This window comes from Theropithecus gelada, chromosome 1, assembly GCF_003255815.1.
Source record: "Theropithecus gelada isolate Dixy chromosome 1, Tgel_1.0, whole genome shotgun sequence".
Lineage (NCBI taxonomy): Eukaryota > Metazoa > Chordata > Mammalia > Primates > Cercopithecidae > Theropithecus > Theropithecus gelada.
The window spans coordinates 79,203,217-79,227,279 of record NC_037668.1 but is presented as its reverse complement, the minus strand read 5'-3'; the positions used below and the strand labels follow the sequence as shown (position 1 = coordinate 79,227,279).

At 50.9% G+C, this 24,063-nt stretch overlaps 1 protein-coding gene across 4 annotated transcripts in view; it reads left to right on the top strand.

Annotated features, from left to right (window-relative positions):
- Positions 1-4,296: 4,296 nt before the first annotated feature.
- The window catches only part of TTC39A (tetratricopeptide repeat domain 39A), a 58,913-nt gene continuing 39,146 nt past the window's right edge, over positions 4,297-24,063 (top strand). Inside the window, exons 1-2 of one of the 4 annotated variants that reach the window (XM_025387693.1) lie at positions 4,297-4,408; positions 6,301-6,372. In XM_025387693.1, the coding sequence (XP_025243478.1) occupies positions 4,356-4,408; positions 6,301-6,372 (125 nt within the window). In that variant the 5' untranslated portion in view covers positions 4,297-4,355. Of the gene's footprint in view, positions 4,409-6,300; positions 6,373-19,438; positions 19,558-19,790; positions 19,955-24,063 lie in introns of those variants that run through there. The other 3 variants (XM_025387702.1, XM_025387720.1, XM_025387729.1) reach the window with 3 other exon arrangements.

The window sequence follows — 24,063 nt, the reverse complement described above, 5'->3', positions numbered from 1 at the left end:
ATTTTTTACAATCTCTCCAAAGGAGTGTAGGTCCTAAAGTTATGTATCCAGGTGAATGATATAAAAGATTATCTCATGGGAGTGGGGAAAACTACAGAAAGACCTCACCCATTTTTCTCTCCTCACTGCACTAAGTGTATGGAATGTGTGCAGCTGCCCAAGACCTAAGGGCTTAGTTACAGCCTCTCCATCCTGTTTCCTCTGGAGTCAGAACTTGATTGAGTTAGTTTGTGGGAAGGAAAAGAAATGGGAAAAAGCTGACACTTACTGGGGACCTTCTCTGAGCCTGGCACTAAGGTTCTTAATAAATGTATAATTTATTCCTTATGACACTTAAATAGAAAATATAAGGTATAGAGAGATGGAAGCAATTTGGCCAAGAAACCCCAACCTAGGAAAGGTTCACAGCTGGACAAGCCAGGTTCCAACCCAGATGCCTCAGCTGTGAAACTTACTCTTCTACCACACTGGACTGCCTTTTGCTCTCTGTGGCTACGTATGCTCAAAGGACTGCTCTTAAGAGCAGGTGTGCAAGACTCAGCAACCCAGGCCCTCATTGAGCACAGAGGAGACCCCACACCCCTCCGAGGCTCTGTAAGACACACAGGAGAGACTGAACTGAACTGCTTGCTCAGCCTGTGGGCCTTTTAATGATGATTGGACTTGTCAGGACTGAGACAACCCTGATTTGTTCTCCTCCAGATTGTGGGCCTCTACATGAGTTAAAGATCCTTCTAGGCACTGTGACATACAGAGACCTGGATGGGGTAGAGGCTGTACTTAATTGAATCAAAACTCTGGACCTAGAATGGGTAGAAGCAGGTAAGGAGCCCTCCACCCTTGCTCCCTTGTAGCATGCTGCCTTAACCACATACAAGCAAAAGAAAACCCTGATGCATCTCAGCTTCCTGAGCAAGTTCCTGGCCTTGTAGAGGGAATCTAGACCTTGGAGTTTTATGAACATGGGCCTAAATTCTGGTCTTACCATTTCCTAGCTGTGTGTTTTTGGGTAAATCTGTTAACCTCTGTGGTCCTCAGGGATAACAGTTCCCTTACAGGGTTGTTGCCAGGATTAAAGATGATAGATACAGGTTGGGTGTGGTGGCTCATGCCTGTAATCCCAGAATTTTGGGAGGCCCAGGCAGGAGGATTGCTTGATTCCAGGAGTTCCAGACCAGCCTCGACAACATAGCAACACTCTGTCTCTACAAAAAAGTATATATATATTTAAAAATTAGCCAGGCATGGTGACGTGCACCTGAAGTCCTAGCTACTCAGGAGACTGAGGTGGGAGGATCACTTGAAGCCAGGAGTTCGAGGCTGCAGTGAGCTGTGATCACACCACTGCACTCCAGACTGGGCAACAGATCGAGACACTCTGAAAAAAAAGATGATGGATACAAAGTCATGGTTTCTGTTACATGGCAGATATTCACTAAGAGCTGCCATGCCCATGTTTAAAAAGAAGAGGTAACAATACATTTTCGGAAAATGTGAATCTGAATAAAGAGGATAAACTTCAGTTATCTTGGAAGTTCATTTATATAGAACCCTTCATTGCCCTCTGATTCTGGATAAAACTATCACTATAGGAGGTGCAGGTAACACACACTATGTGTCCAGCACTGTTCTGTTGTGCTTGCATTAACTTAATCCTTACAACAACCGTTGTAATAGGTGCTATTATCCTCATTTTACTGATAAGAAAACAGACACAAAGAGGTGGAGTAACTTACCTGGTTGTGTGGATACCTAGTGGTGGGGCCAAGATTTTAACCTAAGCAGTGTGGCTCCAGTGGAAGGGAGGATGGGAAGAATAAAACCTGTTCTACCTTGGGTTTATTACATGATTCAAAGTAAGCTTGAAAAAGTGGCTCGTAAATGCTTTGTGCACCTAATAACTTGCGTGGCAGGAAAGCTAGGGCTGGGGTTAAGATACAGACCCTCAAGTCGGGCTGTGTGTGTTGAGTTCTAGCTCTGCCACTTAACTAGTTTGTGTGATCTTGAGCAAATTAATTCCTCTCTGCCTCACTTTTTCAACTATAAAATTGGGATTGTAAAAGAACATACATGTTAGGATTATTTTGAGGATTAAATGCGTTGGCACATGTGAAGAGTTTAAAATAGTGCCCAAGTGACATAATTCTAAACAGATGAGGAAGAAGAAGAAAGAAGCCTTGAAGGTTAAGAACCCGGGGATTGAATCCCACCTCCTGATTTGATCTTAGGAACATTTCTAAACTTCTGACCCAGATATTCTTAAAACAGTTGTCTAGATTAGAGATAGACATGTAAAGGCTCTCTGCATAGTGCCTGTCACTGGGTAGAAGCTTAATAGATATTAGTTCCTTCTTTATTTACTCACCATTGAGTACCTACTATGTACAGCAATAGTGCTGGGCTCTGTAGAAGACACGAGATACTGTCTCCACCTTCAGAGAGAAATCTGAAGTACCATTGTGAATAACGTATACAAGGATTGTAAAATACGTAATACTAAATGCTGTGAGGGAGACAGATTAAAATGTAACCTCTGAAAAGGGAGAGACTGCTCCAATGGGGAGATCCTGGATGGCTTCCTGGTGGAAGTGGTGCTGGCTGTGGGCTGAGAGGCTCGGTGAGATTAATCCTTTTAACAGTAAACTGGGCTCTGGACCCATAGGAGGTCAGGCTTCTAAGGTCCTGTGCCTCTTCTTGCCTGTGAACCCAGGAGAAAGTTGGCTATTATCTAAGTGCCTAGTGCTGGCCAAGCTGGACAAGGCTCTGGACTAAGGGGTTTGGATCCCTGGGCATACTGTAACTGGAATTTCCAGATTTAGAAGCTCTAGCTTTGTGATAAGATAAGCAGCATTCTCGGGCCCTTGTTGATCTGCAAAAACCATGATATGACTGAAAGAGTGAAAGATCGTATGTTCTCTGCTGCCTACCAGGGAAGAGTGAGAGAAATTGCCCAAATGGTCCTTGGAGCCTCTGCCCTCTGGGCAGCTTTGCCCAGGGCCTCCCGCTCCGTGCTCAGCCCACCCATGGTTCATAGGCAGGGTGGGAGGAAAACACCAGATTGGGCAGAGAAACCTGGGTGTAAGACCTGACTTCACAAATTGGTTTCAGGAAAGGTCGTTCACCCCTCTGAACCTGTTTCATCAACTGTAAAATGGGGATAAGTGAGTATGTAATAAGATGTAGATAAATAAGAATTGGTGTAAACTGCCTGGCTCAGGGCTTGACACATGAGAGAACACCTGACATGTGAGAACCAGTCACCACTTACTGGACACAAGATTTGTGTTGCACAAGCACCTAGGATACAGACCCAGCTCAGAAGGAAACAAAAATGGGCCTTAACCACCCTGCCCCTGCCCTGTGTTCCGCCCCCCACCTTCTCTGATGAGCTAAGTCTCCAGGGGTCCCTGAATCCATTCTTCACACCAGAGCTGGAGCAGGCCTTCTCAAATGACTCCTCACGGTGCTCCCCTACTCTGTGTCCTTAGTTGGGCCTCCCATAAAAGCCCCTGGACTGCATGCCGGGGATCCCCTTGCTCCAGAGCTGATTCTGCTTGGTGGTGGTAATTTAAAATAAAAACCAAAAATGTACACAGCCAAAAAAAACAAAAAACAAAAAAAAACAAAGAAAATAAATCAGTATATCAGAAAAAAAAAAAAAAAAAAATGTACACGGCCTAAGATAAAATATGGAGATGGAGCTGTGGCTCATTCTCCTCTGTCCCCCATCCTGTCACGGGGGACTGGACTCAGAAGTCGGTGAAGTGGGTCACTCCAGGGCCTGGCCTGGCCTGCAGCCTCCACCCTCAGGCCCAGACAGCTGCTCTCCACTTCCCTGCCTATCAGTCCCCTGCGGCTGGTGCTCTGTGCCCAGCATTTGACTCAGTCCCGAGCCTCTGACCCCATTCAGGTGAGGCCCTAGAAAAACTGGCTCTGCATGTAGGGAGGAGGGAACAGGGTCAGTGGTGCTGCTATGTCCCGCAGGGACCCTGGTAAGGCCATCGTGCGGCCCCTTCAGTTTGGAGGCTGGGATCTGGACAGAGTGGGAGACCGGCGGCTGGCCCCCTTGTGACCTTGGACAAAGCCTGGAGCTCCGTTTCTCCTGGTGCCCAGTGAGGGGTTTCGGAGTGTTCGGAGTCCTTTCTAGTCCTGGGTGGGAGTGGGCTTGCCTAGGGACCTCAGGCCCGCTCCAGGGACACCTACGCCCTTCCACTTTGGGGCAGGGAGGCGCCGGTCCAGGGCGGGGAGGAGCCACGGGTCCCGCCCTGCCCGCCCCGTCCAGGTGCTGCCACCGTAGCCGCCACTGCCGCCGCCGCCGCAGCCGCGGGGGGCCGCCCGCGCCCGCGTCCGAGCCCATGGCCTTTCTGACCACCTGGAAGGAGGCGGCCTCCCGGAAAAGCGACCGCAGGTACCCGGCGGGGGCGGGGACTCGGCGGAAGGCGCGGACGGGACCAAGGGGCCGCCGGAGGACCCAACCGAGGTCGGGGAAATAGCTGAGGGGCACAGCTGGGGAAAGGGTTTGCGGCTGCTGGGCGTGGGGGTCAGCCGGAGGCCCGGGAGGGGCAGCGCCGTGCGCCCCCTGCTCTCTGTCCTCGCCCCCAGCAGGGCGGGGACTGGGGAGGGTAGACGCGGTCCCACCTGAGCGCCGCTCAGTGTCGCAAAACGCGGGCCACCTGCGAAGGCCACTCGGTGAGCGGGACCTCAGGCGGGGCTGGCGGTCAGGTTTGGGCAGCGGTGTCTGCGCTCAGCCCTCCATCCTCTCACCTGGTTCTCCCCAGGTCTGCATGAGCCAAGTGTGGGCACGCTGTGTGCCCGCACAGATGAAGCCAGGGCGCTGTGTCCCTGAGGGGTTGTCCACATCCGAGGAGCAGGTGGGGCAACTCCTGGGTTCCAGTCCCAGTCCAGGGTGAGTTATGTGCACCCCAGCTCCTCCAAGACGAGCCCTGCAGCGTGTGTCAGCCACCTCCCTAGCTGGCCCTGCCTCCGGGATAAGTTAGTGGGCCCCAGTTGTGTTCCTGTGAGAGGAGACGACAGGCCTGACCTCTCTTCTGAGGTTCAGCCCTCCCCTTCATACCTACATCTTTAAAGTTCACCCTGCTGTGCCAGGGAGAGGGGAATGCAACTGTCCTCCCAACACCTCCATCTGACTGTCCTGTGAACACCTCAAACTTGGCAAGCCCCAAACGTGTTCCTCCTCCGGTGTCCCCATGTCAGTGAATGGTTGCCCAAGCCCGAAACCAGGGAGTCATCCCTGACACCTCCCTACCTTACTCCCACCCCCGTCTACAAGTCCTGTTGATTTTACCTCCCAGTGTCTCTCAAAGCTGTTTATTCTCCTTGGACTATTGCATCAGGCCTCCTTCCCCAGCTCCTCCAGGCTCTCCCTTTCTACGCATCCTTTCTAAAGCACAAACCAGACCAAGCCATTTTCTACTTTAAAACCCTTCCATGGGCCAGGCATAGTGGCTCATGCCTGTAATCCCAAGAATTTGGGAGGCCAAGCGGGAGGATCGCTTGAGCCCAGGAATTTGAGAGCAGCCTAGGACACATAGCAAGACCCTATCTCTATATAAATAAAGGAAAAAACATTAAAGAAAATAAAACCCTTCCGTGGCTCTTCACCACCCTTTGGCGGCTCTCATTCAGCCTTTCAGCGCACATTGTTGAGCACTGGTGTGCTGGGCCAGCACTGCACTAGGCACTGCAGGTATGGTGTTACTTCAGACATACAGGTCCTGCTCTGAGCGACCAGGTTCTAGTGGGAGAGAGACATAAACAAGTAGACAAACAAACAAACATCAGAAATGGGTGCTGGGCGAGGCGTACAATAAGATAATGTGATGCACAGTAAAATTGGCAGTGCTGAAGCACTGCAGGCAGGTTAGCTCACATCAAAGCCTGAGCTGTGTCTGAGAAGAAAGGAGGGCGAGTGATGGAAGATCACTGAGACCCAGGAAGCAGGCTAGCCAGAACAAACAGGACCAGGAATTTAGGTTTCACTGTGTGGTGGGAAACCACTAGAGAGCTTTAGCAGGGCATTTACTTATTTAAAGATGACCATGCTGTCCTATGGAGAAAGGATTTTTGTGGACAGACCATTTTAATGCTGGATCACTGTCACCTCTTCCTTTTCTGTTTCTCCACTACTTATGGAAAGGGGACAGGGCTCATTTGTCCCCATGTTCCCAGAGCACAGCACATAATGGGGCTCAGAGTGCATTTCGGTTTTGATGAGGACATGAGGGGATGATTTCTGAGGAGCACGAGATCCCTGGGCCACATGGCTTTCTTGCCTTCCAGGACCTGCCCTGCCTGGGAGAATCCAGCTGTGCATTGTCCTGTGGGCACCTGGGAGCTTTCGGGGTCTCCCGTGTGTGTATGTTACTCACCTCTCAGTGTGCAGGGAGAGCAGAGGGGAGGCTGGCGTGATGGTCCAGGAGAGAGATGTTGAGGTGTGGGTTAGGAGAATGGAGGGAATGGGAGACAGAATTTAAGAAGGAAGAATTGAGAAGCAGTGAATGGACAGGCTGAGGAGAAGGTGTGGGGGTGGTCTCTGGTCAAGCAGAGGCCTCCACATCCCCCAATGGGCCTGTGTGAGGAAGTGCACTGTGAGCCTGCGCACATGCGCCTTTGTACTTCAGCTGGAACTTGCTGGGCACAAATACCCAGAGAATTTGTGTGGGCAACTCCCGGTGGCCCACACAAGGTCTCACACCCGAGGCTCAAACCTGGGACTCCATTCTCCCAGCTCAGGACCTGTGACCTCTCCACCCTCACCCCTCGCCCACCACACCACCCTGTGTCCCACAGCATAGCCAAGGGCAAAGAACTTGGCAGGGGGATGGGGATGTGGAGGGGTGCTCAACCACTGCTCTGCCGCTTACTTACTGGCTCTTTGACATTGATTCATTGTCTGATCTGTGTGAGCCTCAGTTTCCTCAGCTGTAAAATAATAGCCACTCTCTGAGCTGTGGAAAGATCTATTGAAGTCATTTGTAAAGGACCTAACAGTCACTGGGGCATATTCGGTGTTCACTTCCTTCTCAGTACTGGTATGAGGTAATCTTCCTTCCAGGGCATTTCCATTGAGCAGAGAGGATTCTGAAAGGTTTGGGAGTCAATTGTGGGATTCCAGGCACCAGGATTGGGTAGCTGGGAACTGCTGGGAAAAGGAAAGGGGACCATTCCTAACGCCCATGCATGTTACAGTGGGGACCACCCCCCTACTCAGCCTACAAACCAGGCCCTTCTTAGCCATACCATAGCTAAGTTGTGGTAGAAGCGCCCACTCGTGGTAGGAGACAGCACCAAAAATAAAAGGGAGTGTACAGACAGGCAGATTGCTTTGGAGAGAGTAATTGAGTGGCAGATCTGCTGTGGGAGGGAGGGGCCTCCTCAAGAATGGAGGGGCCCAGCCTAGGAGGCTGGAGGCCTGCTAGGACTGCTTTAGTCAGAATTCCTGCTCTTGAGCCTGAATTCTCCTGAGCTTGGGCTGGAGGAGCTCTCAGATGCTTCTAGGTTGGGAGTTTCTAATTTGGTGGCTGGAATCCTTGGGTGGCTTTGGGGTCTCTTTCTTGGGAATTAATTTGGACTTGAGGCCAGTGCTGAGTTTTGACCTCTGTGATTCTCAGATCCTGCAAGTTGAAGCATTTGTGATTCCCAGACTTGTGATTTAAAATTCCAAGTTTTACAGTGTTGAAGCTTTTAATCCCAGGACTCTGCTCTGCCCCCTGTTGCTGAGGATGACTGTAAGGGGTAGGAGAGGGCTCTAGTGTGAGAAGCACATTGTGGTCCATCAGATCCTCAATCCCTGATGACAAGACCTTGAAAGACATTCAAGCAACCTTTGTCCCACTATCAGTTATGGAGGGGTTTAAACTTGGAACATTTAGGTCCTTTTGGGTGTCATTGAGAAACAGATTTGGGTTGCAACTTCAGTTCTGCCAGCATGCCACATTTCCTGTAACCTCTTCAAATCTGTGATCTGAGGTGCTTGATTTGCTTTGTCCTTTCCTGAAGATTTCTGCCTCTCAATGCAGTTTCTCTTTGTGGCCAGCTCCATTCTCTCCTAACACTCACCTGCTTCTCCACTCAGTAGGAGGCATGGCTGCCAGCAACTTCCAAGCTCAAGTCCTGGGATGGTAAACCAAAGCAGTGAGAAGTACTCTGGAGCCACATAAGCTGGTTTTGTTTTTTCGGTGTGTGTGTATTGGGGGGTTGGGGGGTGTTATTTTTTGTGAGACAGAGTTTCACTCTTGTCGCCCAGGCTGGAATGCAATGGTGCGATCTCGGCTCACTGCAACCTCCACCTTCCGGGTTCTCCTGCCTCAGCCTCCGGAGTAGCTGGGATTACAGTCATGCGCCACCTCGCCCAGCTAATTTTGTATTTTTAGTAGAGATAGGGTTTCACCATGTTGGCCAGGCTGGTCTCAAACTCCTGACCTCAAGTGATCCGCCCGCCTCAGCCTCCCAAAGTGTTGGGATTACAGGCGTGAGCCACTGTGCCTGGCCTTAGGCTGGTTTTGAAGCCTGACTCTGAGACTTTCTAGCAGTATGACTTTTGACAGGCTGTTTAGCTTCTCGTGCCTCAGTTTCCTCATCTGTAAAATGTGGGTAATGTTAGGACTCGCCTCCCAGGATTGTTTTGAGGATCGGATGAGTTAGTTTATGTAAAGCACTGCCTGGCACACTGCTATATCAGTGCACGTGACGATTATAAGAGGAAGGGCTAGGCCGGGTGCGGTGGCTCACGCCTGTAATCCCAGCACTTTGGGAGGCCGAAGTGGGCAGATGACGAGGTCAGCAGATTGAGACCATCCTGGCTAACACGGTGAAACCCTGTCTGTACTAAAAATACAAAAAATTAGCCGGGCGTGGTGGCGGGCGCCTGTAGTCCCAGCTACTCGGGAGGCTGAGGCAGGAAAATGGCGTGAACCCGGGAGGCGGAGCTTGCAGTGATCCTCGAGCTACTGCACTCCAGCCTGGGAGACAGCAAGACTCCGTTTCAAAAAAAAAAGAAGAAGAAGGGCTTCACCAGTTTTAGTCTGAAAAAGCTCAGGAGACTACTCTGACTGGTGCTTCCTTCAACCAATCACTGTTCCCTGAGAGGTGGGGTCAAGTAGGAGGAGGCTCCTCACTCAGCCAATGGGCTGTAGGAGAGGGGAGGAGAAAGGGGGCGTGATGCGGGAGGAGGGCAGCATTTAGCAAATGTGACCACAGAGCAGACCTTAAAGCTGTAGTTTCATGACATACCCAAATTATGATATATTCGGAGCACCCTGCCCATTCCTCTGAGTCCCTCTGCTGTTTTTGATGCTCTGAGATCTGAAAACCGAAAGGTCCCTCGTGGCCCCTCTGGGGGCCTGTGCCACCCACCACTCTTCTGTGTTGTAGCCTTGCCAAACACAGCCATTCTCTCCCTGACTGCCACCACCACCCTGTCCTAGTGGGGGAATGGTCGCTGAGGCACTTTGCTAGATCACCTTTCTTAATTCGTTCCCATTCAGGCTGCTATAATGAAACAACATAAACTGGGTAGCTCATAAACAGCAGAAATGTATTTCTCACAGTTCCGGAGGATGGGAAGTCCAAGATCAAGGCAGATTCAGTATCTGATGAGGGCCTGCTTTCTGGCTCGTAGATGGTGCTTTCTTGCTGCGTCTTCACATGGAAGAAGGGGCGAGGAGTCTCTCTTGAACTTCTTTTATAAGGGCACCAATCCTGTTCATGAGGGCTCTGCACCCATGGGCTAATCACCTCCCAAAGGGCCCACCTCCTAATACCATCATCTTAGGCGTTAGGATTTCCACATATGAATGTTGAGGGGATGTAAACTGTCACTCTACAGCAATCACCCCATGCCACTGGTGGGACAGACCCTTCCCTTAATTCCCCAGCAGCTCGACTGCGGCCAGGCTATACCTTATCTATTTATTTATTAATTTATTTTGGTAGAGATGGGGTTTCACCATGTTGCCCAGTCTGGTCGTGAACTCCCGGCCTCAAGTGATCCTCCCACCTCAGCCTCCCAAAGTGCTGGGATTATAGGCATGAGCCACCATGCCTGTTCAGGCTTTAATTTTTAAAAACACCTTAGGAAGCAAGGAGTGAGGGACAGATGATTTTACGATGTTATGGCCCTCTCCCCTCAGCCATCCTGGAAGGAGCCTTCCTGTAGAACATCCACATCTGGGAGGGCCCAATGTGTCTTCCAACATCTTCTTTCCCAGGAGAAAAGAGGAATTTTTCTCTTAGCCCAAGATTCCCAAGCCTTCCTTTCTTATGCTAAGATCGGCTATAAAATAATAGATCAGTCTTTCCCAGGTGAACAGCAGTGCAGAAATCTACCACTTTCAAGTAAAATCCTTTCCTGCCCTATAAATGGCTGGTCCTTTGCACCATGACACCCCTGCCAAAAGGACAATTATATTAGGACTAGGTAGGACATCAGAGACTCCATCCACGTGGAACTGGGCTAAGACACTCCATTCCTTTTGGCTCCTTTTCCTCCCATGGGAGTGAAATTTGTTTTGCCTCCTGCAGCCTCAGGTGTTACTCCTTAGCTTCCCTCTTACAGGGTCTGCTCTGACCAGCACCCACACCCTGCAAGAAGCAGCACTGCTGCCACTCAATTAATTTCAAGCTAAGAAACATCCTTCCTCAGATACGTACAGTAGCTAAATCTCAGATTGAAAGAAACTGCTAAGTAAATGAGTATGTGAGCAATTGCTTTACATCTGGGTGGTTGAAAGGCATACCAAAGGGCTGTCCCTGAGCACAGGACAGGCCACTCAAAGGAGGATAAATCAGGTCGGGCGTGGTGGCTCACACCTGTAATCCCAGCAGTTTGGGAGGCCAAGGTGGGTGGATCACTTGAGGTCAGCAGTTCAAGACCAGCCTGGCCAACATGGTGAAACCTTGTCTCTACTAAAAATACAAAAATTAGCCAGGCGTGGTGGTGCATGCCCATAATCTCAGCTACTTGGGAGGCTGAGGTGGGAGGATCACTTGAAACCGGGAGTTGGAGATTGCAGTGAGCCAAGATCACACCACTACACTACAGCTTGGACAACAGAGTAAGACTCTGTCTCAAAAAAAAAAAAAAAAAAAAAAGGAAGACAAATCTCCACTTGACAGTGCTGCACTCGGGTGGGCACCCTTCTCCCCTTCTCTCCTCCTTTGCTTGCCACTGCTCCCTCCAAACCCCAGCTCCTCTCCCCTGGACACCTTCAGAACTTGCCTGCTGCCTCCAGAATGTTCTCTTCCCCTTTCTCTGTGATCTGTAAAGAAAGAGACCTGCCTTTGACTGTGCCCCAACAGCCAGCATGTGACATGCAGCATCATCTGTAATCCACACAACTCTGACCAGGGAAGCCTTGTTTTCTCCACTTTAATAGATGAGGAAAGTTAGGCACAAGGAGGTGAAGAGTGTTGCCCTGGATTATAGTGAAGAAGCCAAAACTCAGATTCAAATATCCTATTCCCTGCACTATATTGTACTACCTCCCCCAGAAATGGCTTCAGTACCTCTTCATGCTTCCTAAAATGCATAGATGTCAGGATTTTCCTTTTAATATTAGGTGGATAATTTTGTATTCTGCTTTCTTAATATTTTTCCATATTCTAGCAAATTCCTTTATGCAGCAAGCCTTTTTATTGAGTCAGGCACTGTTCTAGGCACTGGAAATATATTAGAGAACAAAATAGTAATGCAAAAACAAAAAAATTCCTGAAGCTGGGCACAACCACATGTCCCTAGAGTCTCAGCTACTCAGGAGGCTGAGGTGGGAGGATCACTTGAACCCAGGAGTTCAAGACCAGCCTGGGCGATAAAGTGAGACCCCACTCAAAACAAACAAACAAAAACCCTACCTGTGGAACTTAGTTTAATGGGGAGAGGGAGAATAAACGAATAAGCAAAATAAAAAGCTGTCACATGACAACAAGCACTGTGGAAAAATAATGCAGGGCAGAAGAACTGGGAGGATGGGGGCAGGGGTTCAACTTTAAATAGAATGGGGTCGGGCGCCGTGGCTCACACCTGTAATCTCAGCACTTTGGGAGGCTGAGGCGGGCAGATCATTTGAGGTCAGGAGTTTGGGACCAGCCTGGCCGACATGGTGAAATCCAGTCTCTATTAAAAATACAAAAATTAGCCGGGCATGGTGGGGGGCACCTGTAGTTTCAGCTACTCGGGAGGCTGAGGCAGGAGAATCACTTGAACCCGGGAGGCGGAGGTTACAATGAGCTATGACGGCGCCACTGCACTCCAGCCTGGGTGACAGAGTGAGACTCCGTCTCAAAACAAAAATGTATTAAACAGAATGGTCAGGGAAGGCCTCACAGAGACGATGATATCTGAGCTGAGACCTGAAGAAGGTGAAGTGTGAATCGTGTGAGAAGAGCATTCCAGGCAGAGGGAATAGCGAGTCCAAAGGGCCTGAAGTAGGAATGTGCCTGGCATATTTGCAGGTGAGCAAGGAGGCCAGTGTGGCTGAAATAAGAGAGGGAATAAAGGGAAATGATGTCGGGAGATGATGGGAGCATACAGATTGTGCAGGACCTCATGAGCCATAGACAGACAGTTTTTGCACTGAGGAACATGGGGAGCCTTTACAGGGCTTTGAGCAGAGTTGTGATGTGATCTAGCCTAAGTGTCAAATGGGCCTGGTGCTGTGTGGATAATAGACAGTAGCAGACTACAGTTGTGTGCCACCATGCCCAGCTAAGTTTTTATTTTTTGTAGAGACAGGGGTTTCACTATGTTGCCAAGGCTGGTCTCCAACTTCTGGCCTCAAGCAATCCTCCTGCCTTGGCCTCTCAAAGTCCTGGGATTACAGGCAGATGGAGCCAATTTCTATTCCCACCTGCAGTGTGTCAGGTAGCTCATCTGCCCTATAGATATGTAGCTCATTTAATCCCTGCAACAACCTAATGAGGTTGATGCCATCATCATCCCCATTTCAGAAATGAGGTTGCTGGCCCAGGGTGCCAGGTGCAAGCCCTGGCTTTCAAACCTGCTCTCTGAACTACTGTCTAATTGGATGAGTTCCTTGGGACTGCTCAGCTAGGACATAGGGGGCCAGGAGTCCATCCAGATCTCCTTGGCTCTGCATCCCAAGTTCTGACCCCTGAAAGGATGCCACTCAATGCTGGAAACCCCTCATTAGAGCTCTGACCTTTTTTCAGTTAGAGCTGTTCTTGGTCCCTTGTGCTAACCCAGGCTCCTTCCTTAGACCTACCCTCACCAGCTCCTCGAGACCAGACTTGGGTAGAAGAGCCCAGATCCTAGAACACAGACCCTCAGAGCAGGGAGAGCCCTTGAATTCTTGGCCCAAATTTCTCTCCCCTTTATATCTGGTGGGAAGAGGAACTGCCCCAGAATGAGGCAGTGATTTGCAAAAGGTCACATAGCTAGTGGGGGACAGAGCCCATGCCTGCCCAAGGAGCAGGAATAGATCCTTCCTTAAAGGCCCTTGCCAGAAAATATTTAAGATCTGTCCCTGTCACAGCCCTCCGAAGGCCCTTTGTTGATGGGCCTGTTCACTTGAGAATTGCTATCGAGCCCAAGCCTGTAACCTGCGAGGGTGGGGCTCACTAGCTTTAAGAAAATCTACTTTATAGTCACTAGTTCAGTGGGAGAGGAAGGGTTCTAGAGTCTGAAGAGGGGGGATCCGGGCTGGCAGAGGCTGCAGGTGTTGGGGAGGGGCACTTCATGCCAGGGAAAGGCCTGGAGGAAGGGGCTGGGATGGATGCTGAGAAGGGGGAAGGAGTCACCCAAATAATGCCCAGTAATCCGCACAGCATCCCTGAGAGTTTGGGATTATTATCCCAGATTTACAGATGGGAAAACTGAGGTTCTGAGAGGTACAGGCAGAGCTGACTTCATGGCTTAAGCTCTTTCTGCAACAATGGCATCATGTGTCACCACTTGCATCCCTCATTTCTATGACCTCTCTCACTTAAAACACCCCCCTTTTCTTCTCTTCTTCCCCTTTTCCCTAGAGAATAAGAAATCAAGACCTGGGTTCAAGCTATGGCTAGATGTTTGTCCAAGCCTCTATTTTCTCATCTGTAGGATGGGAGGTGATGCTATTACAAACTTTCTAGGGCATTCTGAGGTCTCATTTAATAGGTATTTATTAAGGGCCTTCTTCTTTTTCTTTTTTAGACAAGAGTTTCTCTCTGTCACCCAGGCTGGAGTGCAATGGTGTGATCTTTGCTCACTGCAAGCTCCACCTCCTGGGTTCAAGCCTCAGCCTCCCGAGTAGCTGGGATTACAGGTGTCCACCACCACCACTGGCTAATTTTTTTTGTATTTTTAGTAGAGACGGGGTTTCACCATGTTGGCCAGGCTGTTCTTGAACTCTTGACCTCAAGTGATCTGCCCGCCTCAGCCTCCCAAAGTGCTGGGATTACAGGCGTGAGCCACTGCACCTGGCCATATTAAGGGCCTTCTTTAGTTGACAGTGGCACAGGTGAAAGCAGTCTGTGAAGGTTCTCAGGGCCATTGAGAGGTGTGGTGACGCTGGTGATTTGTTCTTGCATGTTGGGGAGGAAAGGAGGGAGAAAAGCAGGCCTGGTATCTCCCAGGTGTAACACACCAGGAAACAGGTCTCCTGACAGGAGGAAGGCACCCAGGACTCAGGATGCTCTCCCATCGCCTCAAGGTGGGGACACACAGGTGATGCAAGTAAGGTCACCTGAGTTGGGGAGGCAGAAATGATGATGGTGACTCACAGACCCCACCCTGCGCTGGGGCTGAGCCAGAGCTCCTGGGGGCTGGGAATGGCCTGGGTGGGGCCCTCCTGAGGGGTGGGCCACTCTGATATGCTGACTCACTAGGTGAGTGGCTCCAGCATCACTGTCCCTGTGGTGGTACGGGGAGAGTTCCAGCTCTAAAGGCAGCTCTTCTGCTTCCCTTACTGAGCTCATTTTTCATCTGTGAAATGGGGAGGAAAGTAGTGTCTAGTGGTACACCACAACCATCACCAGGGCATTTATATAGCACTCTGCTATTTTCTTTATTTTTTTTTTGAGACAGAGTCTTGCTCTGTTACGCAGGCTGGAGTGCGGTGGCACCATCATGGCTCACTGCAGCCTCAACCTCCTGTGCTCAATTGATCCTCCTGCCTCAGACTCTGGAGTAGCCGGGACTACGTACCCCATGCTGGGCTTTTTTTTTTTTTTTTTTCTGAGACGGAATTTCGCTCTTGTTGCCCAGGCTGGAGTGCAATAGTACGATCTTGACTCACTGCAACCTCCACCTCCCGGGTTCAAGCGATTATTCTACCTCAGCCTCCCAAGTAGCTGGGATCACAGGCATGCACCACCACACCTGGCTAATTTTGTATTTTTATTAGAGACAGGGTTTCTCCATGTTGGTCAGGCTGGTCTCAAACTCCTGACCTCAGGTGATCCACCCACCTCAGCCTCCCAAACTGCTGGGATTACAGGCATGAGCCACCACACCTGGCCTGGCTTTTTTTTTTTTGTAGAGACACGGTCTCACCATGTTGCCCAGGCTGTTCTCAAACTCCTGGGCTCATGCAGTCCGCCTGTTTGGCCTCCTAAAGTGCTGGGATTACAGGTGTGAGCCACCGTGCTCAGCTTATATATGAATTCTTAATACTCAGAGCAACCTTGGAAGTCGGCAATATTATTTCCATTTTACTGATGAGGAAACTGAGGCTCAGAGAGGTGGTAAAGTGAAAATTAAATAAGATGATCCATGTTATACACTGAACACCATATGTAGCATGTAAAAAGCCTTTGATGTGTGTCAGCCATTGTTATAATAACCTCAGAGGAAAATTGTAAAGTGCTAGGCCCCGCATTAGTGTCTGGTGACTAGTCAGGTACCTGATGTCAGGCCCTGAGACACAGAGATGAATCAGACCAGGCCCTACCCTCCAGAAGCAGACAGTCACATACAAACCTCACTCCTTGCTCCCCACCACCCCAAACACACATACCACACACAGACAGTGACAGCCCAGGGTGATTAAGGTAGGTCAGAGGGGGTTAGGGCGGTGGGTGCACAGGCAGTCCCTGACCCGTCTATGGAGGGAGGGCTTCCTGGAAGAGGTGACATCTGAACTGAAACCTGCAGGATAAGGAGGAGTTTTGGCATATGGCAAAATGTCAACAAATGTTGGTCAAATACAGTAAAGGTTTACCTTAGAGCTAATACAGCTTATAGCTTCAGGATTCCTCATTTACCTGGCCCCTTCCAAGGCTCTGGGGGAACCCTGGCAATTTTATACAGGCTGACTATCCCTAACCCAAAATGCTCTGGACCAGAAGTGTTTCAATTTTTGGATTTTTATGGATTTTGGAATTTTTTTTTTTTTTGGGACAGAGTCCGCTCTGTCGCCCAGGATGGAGTGCAGTGGCCGGATCTCAGCTCACTGCAAGCTCTGCCTCCCGGGTTTACGCCATTCTCCTGCCTCAGCCTCCCGAGTAGCTGGGACTACAGGCGCCCGCCACCTCGCCCGGCTACTTTTTTGTATTTTTTTAGTAGAGACGGGGTTTCACCGTGTTAGGCAGGATGGTCTCGATCTCCTGACCTCGTGATCCACCCGTCTCGGCCTCCCAAAGTGCTGGGATTACAGGCTTGAGCCACCGTGCCCGGTCTGAAGATTGTGGAATATTTGCACATGCATAATGAATTATCTTGGGGATGAGATCCAAGCCTAAACATGAAATTCATTTGTTTCATATACACCTTACACATATAACCTAATGGTAATTTTTTTTTTGGCGGGGTGGGGGGGACAGAGTTTTGCTTTTGTTGCCCAGGCAGGAGTACAATGGCGTGATCTCGGCTCACTGTAACCTTCGCATTCTGGGTTCAAGCGATTCTCCTGCCTCAGCTTCCCGAGTAGCTGGGATCAGAGGCATGTGCCACCACACCTGGCTAATTTTGTATTTTTAGTAGAGATGGGTTTCTCCATGTTGGTCAGGCTGGTCTCAAACTCCTGACCTCAGGCGATCCGCCCGTCTCAGCCTCCCAAAGTGCTGGGATTACAGGCGTGAGCCACCGTGTCCGGCCGCCTAAAGGTAATTTTATACAATATTTTTAGTAATTTTGTGCATGAAACAAAGTTTGTGTACACTGAACCATCAGAAAGCAGAAGTGTCACTCTCTCAGCCACCCATGTGGACAACCTGTGATTATTTGGCATCACCATCATTTTTGACTCTGAATTTATGTGCTCCCAATAAGCATTTTTTTTACCCTTATTCAGACATAAGTACTTAACAATAAAAATATAACATGCCATTAATGCAGTGAAAAAATAAAGTGTTCAGGGTAACTCAGCAGCACATGAGCATCAGTAGAATGGCTGTGGCCGCTGTAACAACAGCACAGCAAACATGGCAGGCCTGCAGTCTCCAACTACAGTGCTGAAAAAGCTTCAAGTTTCAGCCTGGGCGCGGTGGTTTACGCCTGTAATTCCACTGTGGGAGGCCAAGGTAGGCGGATCACTTGAGGTCCAGAGTTTGAGACCAGCCTGGCCAACATGGCAAAACCCTGTCTGTCTCTACTAAAAATACAAAAATCAGCTGGGCATGGTGGCACATCCCTGTAATCTCAGCTACTCGGGAGGCTGTGGGATAAGAATCACTTGAACCCTGGAGATGGAGGTTGTGGTGAGCTGAGATCACGAGATCGTGCCACTGCACTCCAGCCTGGGCAACAGAGTGAGACACTGTCTCAAAAAAAAGAGAGAAAAAAAAAAGCTTCAAATTTTGGAGCATTCTGGATTTCAGTTTTTCAAATTAGGAATGCTCAACCTGTATTGGTAAATTTGTATTTTTTTTTTTTTGAACAGTGGCCTCCCCATTGTAAGCTTCTGGATCCACTCCTGGTTACACGAACGACTAACAAGTGACAAGGGAGGAAGGTGTGTTCCACACAGAGGGAACAGCATGTTTGAATGCCTAGAGATTTGAAAGCGCATGGCATGCGTGCGATAGGGGCCCCAGCCTCATCACCCTCTTTACATGTACTGCTGGTGGCCTCACCATCCTCACCCTTTCCCACCTCCATGCCTTCATCCATGCTGCTCCCAGATCTGGTACACCCTCTCCACGACTTCAGTTTGTTTCAATAATAGAAACTTCAAGGCTCAGTTCTGTCACCACCTCTTCCAGGAAGCTCCCCAGGCTCTCCCCTTGTCTGAATTCTTTATAGTTGCTGGTGGATGTCATCATAGCTTGCTTCTAGTAGTTAATTATCTTTTTCGTGCCTGTATATGAGACTCCCAGAGATGGGATGATTCTGGCAAATGAGCACCTGGCCGCTGCTCACAAATGGGCAGGATGGGACTTCACTGCCTTTCCAGGCAGCCTGCTTAGATTTAAGCAGCTACCACCAAGCCCAAACTGCCTGGCTCCCCTGGGATCTGGTGCAAGTCCTGTCCCCACCGTGGTTGCTGCTGCAGGCTGTCCCCTTCTGCTGCTTCTTCTGGTGTCCTGGAGGTCATGGTTGCTCCAGGGGAGCTACAGTCCTTCCTTACTTCTGTCTCTTCCTTTGTGAAGGGACAGCTCTAATGGCAGCCACATGCTCTGATGAGTCATGGTTAAGAGCAGCATCTGGGGCCAGGAGGTGGTGGCTGGTTAACTCTTCATGGGCCAGTGGCTCTCTCTGCCAGAAGATCAGGTCAGGTGGAGACACTCGCCTCAGGGCTCGGTGCACAGTGGACATTTGGGGAGTGTTGTGGGTGACCCCCACACAAGCGCTGGGAATGCCGGGGAGAGGGGGCCAAGAGGGGAAGTGGCCAGAGTGTTGGCTTTGGATTCAGGAGGGATGGATTCCAGTCCTAGCTTGCCATTTACTAGGTGAGTGACCATGCGTGAATCAAATGAACCGCATGCCTCAGTTTTCCCATCTATAAAATAGCAATTATGGGGATCATTTGAGAAGGCAGTGTGAACTGCCAGCTAGCGGTGACTGCTAAACCGCGTTTTTCCCGCCTTCTGGTCTCCTGCAGTCACTCAGTGGGCAAGATGGTGGGATTAAAATCCAGGCCTGGCTCTGGGGGCTGTCTTTGTCTGCACGAATGCCCTAATTAATGCGGGAGCATGGTGACGGCTCAGGTGGGGGCCGCTTCGGAGCGGGAGCTGTGGGGAGGGGAAGTGACAGTAAAGTGGACCTCGGGACCCGGAGAACTTCTAGCACCAAATAGGTGGGGACGTGTGAGGAGGGCGCCAGCTCCCGGCCCGGGCGGTGTCTGCGCAGAGGGCGCCGGGCTCTCACCTGTCGGAGCCGGGGTGGGGGCCGCCCGAACCCCCTGGCGGTGCAGGAGCGCGGGTCGCCGCGGGCGGCCATGGCCCCACGGTGCAGGTGGGGAGACCGAGGCCCGGCCCGGCCCCGCCGCCTTCCCCGCCCCCGCCGCGCCCCTCCCTGGCCGCCGCGTCCGCGACCGCACAGCGCCCGGCTCGGGGTTCCGGCGGCAGCACCTGGGCCGCTGCTGGCGTCCGGCTGGGGCAGCGCAGCCCGCGCCCCTCGGCGATGACCTCGGCTGGCGCCCCGGGAGCCCTGCCCGCGGGGTAAGTGCGCGGCTGGGAGGCCCGGGGGCGCGGGCGGCGCCGGCTGGGGCCGGGGCGGGTGGCGGGCGCTACGCCAGGCCTCCCCCGCGCACCAGCCTGGGGCCGCACTGCGGCTTCCAGCCCCCACCCCGCCAGGCCCCTGGGAGCCGCCGCCGCCGCCAGGAGTGGGGGCGGGGGGCTGCGAGGAGGCGGAGGCGCGGAGACCCCGGGTCGGTCACTCCCCTTCTGGGTCCCAACTTTCTCACGGAGCTATAGTCACAGACACGTTCAGAGCAGCCTTCCCCACCTGCCTTGTGGCGTTCACTCCTGTGGGGTGGGCCCTGTTACTCTCATCCCCGTTACAGATGAGGAAACTGAGGCACAGCACTTAAGTGACTTGTCATCGGTCACCCAGGAGGTAAGAGTTGGGGGTGGGATTTGAACTCAGTTCTGTCTGTTGTCAGATCCCCCTACCCCATCATCTTCAGGGACATTAGGGGAATTTAAACGGCTAAGGTATGGGCCAGCCGGGCCCATTGGGTGCAGCAGGAACCTGGATAGTAAAAAGTGAGTGTTGTCACCTTCAGCGTGGCTCTCCTGCCCAACCCTACCCACATCCCACTGAGAAACCCCTATGGGACCCCTACCTAGATCACCCCCGCCAGTGACAGACACTACTGTCGGGAGACCTTCAGCAACTCTCTGCTTTTCCTGGGCCCCAGTGGGCAGGGAACGGGGCAGCTGCTAGGAGCCCTGACTGCAGGGAGGTTGCTGGGCAGAGAGCCGGCCCAGGTGAGCTGGGAGGAGGGCTCACCCTGCCTGGAGCCTCACCACCAGTGACAATATTTGCTAAGGGCCGGAGGCGTGACACGTGAACAGGGAGGTGACGAGGCTGGTGCCAGCTGGCAGCTAGAAGCCTCCACAGGGCTTGCGTGTGTGTGGCTGTATCAGGGCTTGGAAGCTGGGTTGCTGGGGGACACCCTGGCCTGGGAGAGGGTTGCGTGGCGAGTTTCAGCTTGATCATCTTTGTTGTATGACTTTGGCCAGTCCTTTACACTTCCTAGACTTCTGGTCCCTCCTTTGGAAAACACAGAGAAGTGGGACTGGCTGCTCCTTTCCTGCTCTGGGCCCAAGTCTTTGTAAAGCTGGAGGTTGGGTAGGTTCCTTCTGCGCAGCCCTGACTGAGCACCACCACCCTGCTGGGTCCAGAAGAGTGGTTTCCAGGAGAGAAGGAGGGCATGGAGCAAGGTATCTATCAAAGAAGTCTAGACTCCAGGGCTGAAAACCACATTCATCCCACTTCCTTATATGCTTACATCCCTGCCTAAGTGCCCTCTACAACCTTGGGCTCCTCTGGCCCTGCTGCAGGCCTCAGGACAGCAAGCTTGCTCTTCTCACGGGGGTGGGTCTTCCTTATGCGCAACCGTACCTGCCTCTCTGCATGCCTGCCCACTCTTCTTTGAAGCCACCTGTCCATCTGTCACCACCCCTGGTTAGGGTCATCCTAGTGGGGTCTGAGCAGAGGAGGGCCGCACGCAGCAGGACCATTCTCACCTTCACTACAGAGACGCTCACTCAACAGACACTCAGCAAGGCCTGCTCTGGGGCCAGATGGTCATTGGTGAACAAATCAAGCCTTAAATCCCTACCTCTTTAAAAATTATGAAATATTGGCCGGGCGCGGTGGCTCAAGCCTGTAATCCCAGCACTTTGGGAGGCCGAGATGGGCGGATCACGAGGTCAGGAGATCGAGACCATCCTGGCTAACACGGTGAAACCCCATCTCTACTAAAAAATACAAAAAATTAGCCGGGCGAGGTGGCAGGCGCCTGTGGTCCCAGCTACTTGGGAGGCTGAGGCGGGAGAATGGCGTGAACCCAGGAGGCGGAGCTTGCAGTGAGCTGAGATCCGGCCACTGCACTCCAGCCTGGGCGACAAAGCGAGACTCCGTCTCAAAAAAAAAAAAAAAAAAAATTATGAAATATTTTAAGTCTTCAGAAAAATATAGCAAATAGTAAGATGAACTCACATACCCTTGCCACCCAACTTTGTCAGATATTAACATTGTGCCCCATTTATTTTATATTCTTTTAAAGAATATAAACCATAGTAGAGACCCTTGAAAGTCTTGTGGAAACCTCTTCGCTCCTTCCCTCTCCAGAATTGATTGCCATCCTGAATTTAGGTTTTATCATTTCCCTGTTTTTATTCTTTTGCTCAATGTGTGTAAATCTTAAAAATATGTAGTTTGTTCTTACTTCAAAGTTTTCTGTGAATGGAGTCCTATAGCATGTGTCATGCTGCAGCTTGTGTTTTCATACTCAACTTCAGGTCTCAGATTTAGCCTTGATCCTGCAGCTGTTGTCCCACTTGCCCTAACGTGTGATACAGCACCTTATGTAGACACCTCCGTTTGTTTATTTATCCTTCTTGATGGATGTCGAGATGTTCCTAGTGTCTTGACAGTGAATATTCTTGTACGATTGTCCTTTGCACATGTGTTTCACGAGGGTGGCCCCTAGTAGTGGAATTACTGGGTTGTTGGATATGTGCACTCGATCTGAAATGAAAGGAAAGGAAAGGAAAGGAAATGAAATAGAGACAGAATCTCACTTTGTTGCCCAGGCTGGTCTCAAACTACTGGGTTAAAGCGATCCTCCTGCCTTGGCCTCCTGAAGTGCTGGGATTACAGGTGTGAGCCACCGTCCCTGGCCCACTCAATCTTTTAAAGTTATTTAGTTTCTTTATAAAGTCAGTGCTACTTGATCAAGAAATGATGGTAAGGCTGCGTGCAGTGGCTCACGCCTATAATGCCAGCACTGTGGGAGGCCCAGGCAGGCGGATCACCTGAGGTCAGGAGTTTGAGACAGCCTGGCCAACATGGTGAAACCCCGTCTCTACTAAAAATACAAAAATTAGCTGGGCATGGTGGCACACACCTGTAATGCCAGCTACTCGGGAGGCTGAGGCAAGAAAATCTCTTGAACCCGGGAGGCAGAGGTTGCAGTGAGCCTCTCTCAAAAAAAAAAAAAAAAAAAAAAGATGGCAATACATAATTTTAGAAAACATAATAATTACTCACATTTTCTGAGTACTCTTGTGCTTTCCATAGTCTTAGTCGTTCTTCACAAAAACCATGGGAGGTAAGTACTGTCATTCCCATTTCCTTGATGAGGAAACAGAGGCTCATAGAGGGCATGGAACATTCCCAAGGTTATCCAGCAAGTAATAGCTGCAGCTTGGGTCTAGGGTTGTCTGCTTTCAGAACTCTTGCAGGCCACACTGCATTAGGTCATGCTACATCACTCCATGACACATTTATGTGCAGCTAAGGGAGACTTTTTGGAAGGAGAGTCACAATCATTTTTGCCATTTAGAAAGATCACTTCGGAAGCAACAGATCCCCATGGACAGATTATTTTACTCATTGAGCCAAAGTTCCCCTCGGTGCTGGAGCAGGGATTAAAATCCAACTCTGACTGCAGTTGGTTCCTGAGCGACCGCTGCGCCGCCTCACCCACCCCACACCTACCTCACCCTGACTGGGATGGAGGTAGGAGGATTTTCTGTTCTCAGTGGGAACTGAGGGTCTCCCAGCTCTACCCAGATCTGCCCATTGGCACAGAAGAAGTAGTACAAGCCAACTATAGTAGAGAAGTGGGAGGGGAGGGGAGAGTGGGGGTGGCTCTGGGCTACCTGACACCCCCTCCCACCCCCTAGCTCCCTTCTCATTCGGGCCTCAACTGTGGGTGGGATCTGAATGAGAGAGCTGCCACCACTGTGCCAGAGCTCTTGGCATTGGTCACCAGTTCTGCTCCATCCAGCCCAGCACCTCTTCTCCCCATCCCTCTCCTCAGTTCCCCAACACACAGTGGAGAGGCCACCATCAGCGCAGGAATAGATAGATGTTACCTGGGCCAGGCAAGGTGTCCTGGGGAAAGAAAGGTCTTGGAGACGAAGGGGCAGCCTGTGGAGAAATGGGGGCCTCAGTCTCAGTCAGGTGAGGGGAAAGGTTTGGCGCTGTTGCTTCCACAGAATGCATTTTTGTCTTCTCCCAGGCTCCTGAGAGGAGCCTGACTGCGTACCTGTCTTCACTGCCTGTCCCTGCCTTATCTGTCAGAGGCAGATAAGGGTGCCTGCTGACAGGACTGAGTGAAATAATGCAGTCATCAATTTAGATAACTTGAAGTGGTAATCTCTTTGTGGCAATGGTGGTTGTTAATGCTATTATTAAGTCAAATGGGGCGTGTGTCTCCAGCCTTCCTGAGCTCTCTAGCCTCCTCAGCCTCACCCCTCCATTTAGCTGGCCTTCCAGAGCCTCTGTCTTCTAAGCCCTTCCAGAACGCTTGTACCTCCTAACTGTGATGTCATGCCTCCAACCCTGTGTGTGTGCTGTTTCCCCTTCTTAGACTTCTTTCTCCATCTTGTTCTCAGTTTGATGGCATTTTCCTTGATGCCATCCTCCTTCCATGATGCCGTCCTCCTTCCACTCAGCCTCCTCAGTGCCCCAGGCTGAGTTAGAGGTGT